Here is a 2,693-nt window from a genome sequence, read left to right as displayed (position 1 = left end):
AATAGAAGAAAACAAGATCCACTGTGTCTCCATCTTATTTTATCTTAGCATTTTAAACTACACACCATATTTGCCAAGAGCAGTTGTAGAAGATGCCATCGAGAGAGCCTTTAAAGTCTGGAGTGATGTGACACCACTAACGTTCGAAAGGGTCTTTGAAGAGGAAGGAGATATTGTGTTCTCCTTCCACAGAGGAGGTAAACTCTTCAACCTCACATTGCTCTTCAATCTCCCGGTCTTTGTGGGAACAGTTCTTTGTTGAAGAACATTATTCATTTTCTAAGGTTGAGAAGGAAATTAATATCACATTGGATGGAAGTACATTGACTGCCCAACAAAACTCTGAACTAACTAACGTGAGAACTAAATGAGTCTTTTGTTGAATTTTCATTTCTTGCAGACCATGGTGACGTTTACCAATTTGACGGATCTAAATATCACTTTGCTCACGCTTTTCTGCCAGGCCCAGGTTTGGGGGGCGATGTTCATTATGATCTTGATCAGAAGTGGACCGACAACAGTGAGAGTAAGTTCACTGACCTTTTCGAAGTTCACTTGGCCCTTCCTAGTTCCTTGCAGGGTTGGCTTATTTAATGGACAGAGTGCGTTAATGGAAACAGAGAATCTATCACCACTCAAAGAATTATGAATACATTGAGAAGCATGGAACAGGAGTATTTTCTGATTGCATTTCATCTTCTTGGTGGCAAACAGTTCACTCTGAAACTTCTCTGTGCTATGTCCTCTGCGTAAAAGCTATGATTCTTTACCTTGAGATGTTCATGGGGCTCCTAACAGTGAGAGTTGGTGTGTCTCTGACTTTTGCCTGTGCTTAGGAGCTTTTTGTTCCTGCTAGGTTTCCTCATCAAGCTGTGATTTGAGTGTTTGTACCTAGTCTCACTGTATCTTGTGCTGTATTCTGTTTATATCACTGGGGAACTTGTTTTCTGAAGGGACAAAGGGACGATATGAGAGAAGGGACGTGAGGGAGAAACTGAGAGGAGTGGGGGGAGGCTGCAATCAGGATATATTTTATGAGAGAAGAATAAAAAAAGATAGAAAAAAAGAAAATACTGAAGGCTGCTGAGATGTGAAATCTGAAATCCTCATTTTGATTCTCAGAATCCATTTGGTGAATGAAAACTCAGTTTTTTTAGTTGTTCTCTATCTTCTACACAGGCATCCTCAGTACACACTGTGCTAATATGCATAGGTGTAAGCATATACACATGCTTACATGTGCATGTGTGTGCATGCACATATGAACAAACACAGATATAGTAAACAAAGAAAATAACAAGTTTTTTTTCAAAACAAAGAAAATGTTGAATGTCAATGTCATACTTATGGACCCAAAATTATCCTTACAGAAATGATGCAATAAAACTTAACAAATTTGATATTAAACTTGGAAGACTGAATGATAAGAATGTTTTTTGTACTTTACAAATTTCACAGCACTGTGTGTCCATCAGCTTTGTAAATAAGAAGTGCTAACTGTTAGCAGAGCTTCATTGCTCCTCTGAGAAGGAACTCATCCCAGCTCAGAGTTAACATGGACTCATGTGAGCTGGACCTTAAGTCAGTGAGAGCTCTATTATATAATATAATCCCAGAGTGTAGGCTTGACTATACCTCTTTATTATTAATAGATGCAGACTTCTACCATCAGGAAAAGCCAATATATACATATATGTAGTTCAAAAAGTGACTAAGAAGATGTGAACCTTTACCCTGGAAGAGTATTTCCTTTATAATACCTCAACCCCATTTTTAATAATTAGATGGATCACTTTGTCCTTCCAGATTTCAACTTGTTCTATGTTACGGCTCATGAACTGGGCCACTCTCTTGGACTCTCCCATTCTAATGATGAAGAGGCACTAATGTTCCCCAGCTACACATGGGGCAATAAAGACTTTGTGCTAAACCAGGACGATATTAATCGCATCCAGGCTTTATATGGTAAGTGAGTCATCCTTAGCTGCACAGTCGAAGGCATTTTCATCCTCCAGGTGGCCTTTCAGAACCATGGAAAGTAACTCCAGCTCTCTTCTATTCTTTAGGATCTTCACCAAATCCCATCCAGCCAACAGGTGCAGCACCAAATCCATGTAATAGTGGTCTAACTTTTGATGCTATAACTACATATCGCGGGGAGGTGATATTCTTTAAAGACAGGTAAGATCCTTGTTTTTCCTGGGCTATTTATTCACTATTATAGCTCACAAATATGGCTCATATGTTAATTGTAAAGTATGTGGTAGCAAATGCTCTCTCTGTCTCTCTGTCTCTGTCTCTGTCTCTGTCTCTCTCTCTCTCTCTCTCTCTCTCTCTCTCTCTCTCTTTCTCTCTCTCTCTTCATCTTTACAAGTTATAATGACTCTGGTTTTCCACATGGATTAAGTCAACTGGTTTAGACATAGCATAACTGTAGGAAAAACCTGAAAATTCTGTGATTTTTATAGATCTGTAAAAAAAAGTTCCTCTGAAAAGGAGTTCCTCTGAGAATAAAAGTTCATGGGTGGTATAAGAGATATTAGTCCCCTGCCCCCAATTTGGAGTTCTTTTCATGATATCAATCTGTGTGTTGATGAGTAGGATGGTGCTTGACCAAGAGAAGTGAGTCTTTTTAAGATCCATTTTCTTAACACTACATGCCTCTAAGTCCTCATGAAGGGTTTCTCTGCTCT

The 2,693-nt window shown here is 39.0% G+C and overlaps 1 protein-coding gene across 1 annotated transcript; it reads left to right on the top strand.

The window, feature by feature from the left end:
- Window positions 1-48: 48 nt before the first annotated feature.
- On the top strand, window positions 49-2,181 carry LOC114615738 (interstitial collagenase B-like; the record flags this gene model as incomplete). The annotated part of the gene is made up of 4 exons (XM_028761387.1): window positions 49-197; window positions 401-526; window positions 1,807-1,965; window positions 2,067-2,181. Coding segments are annotated over 4 exons (549 nt in total), but the record flags the coding sequence as incomplete, so codon positions are not given.
- Window positions 2,182-2,693: the final 512 nt, after the last annotated feature.

The sequence above is a fragment of the Grammomys surdaster genome, unplaced genomic scaffold, assembly GCF_004785775.1.
Source record: "Grammomys surdaster isolate TR1022 unplaced genomic scaffold, NIH_TR_1.0 138589, whole genome shotgun sequence".
Lineage (NCBI taxonomy): Eukaryota > Metazoa > Chordata > Mammalia > Rodentia > Muridae > Grammomys > Grammomys surdaster.
The sequence above is the reverse complement of the archived record's forward strand: the minus strand, read 5'-3'. Positions and strand labels throughout refer to the sequence as shown.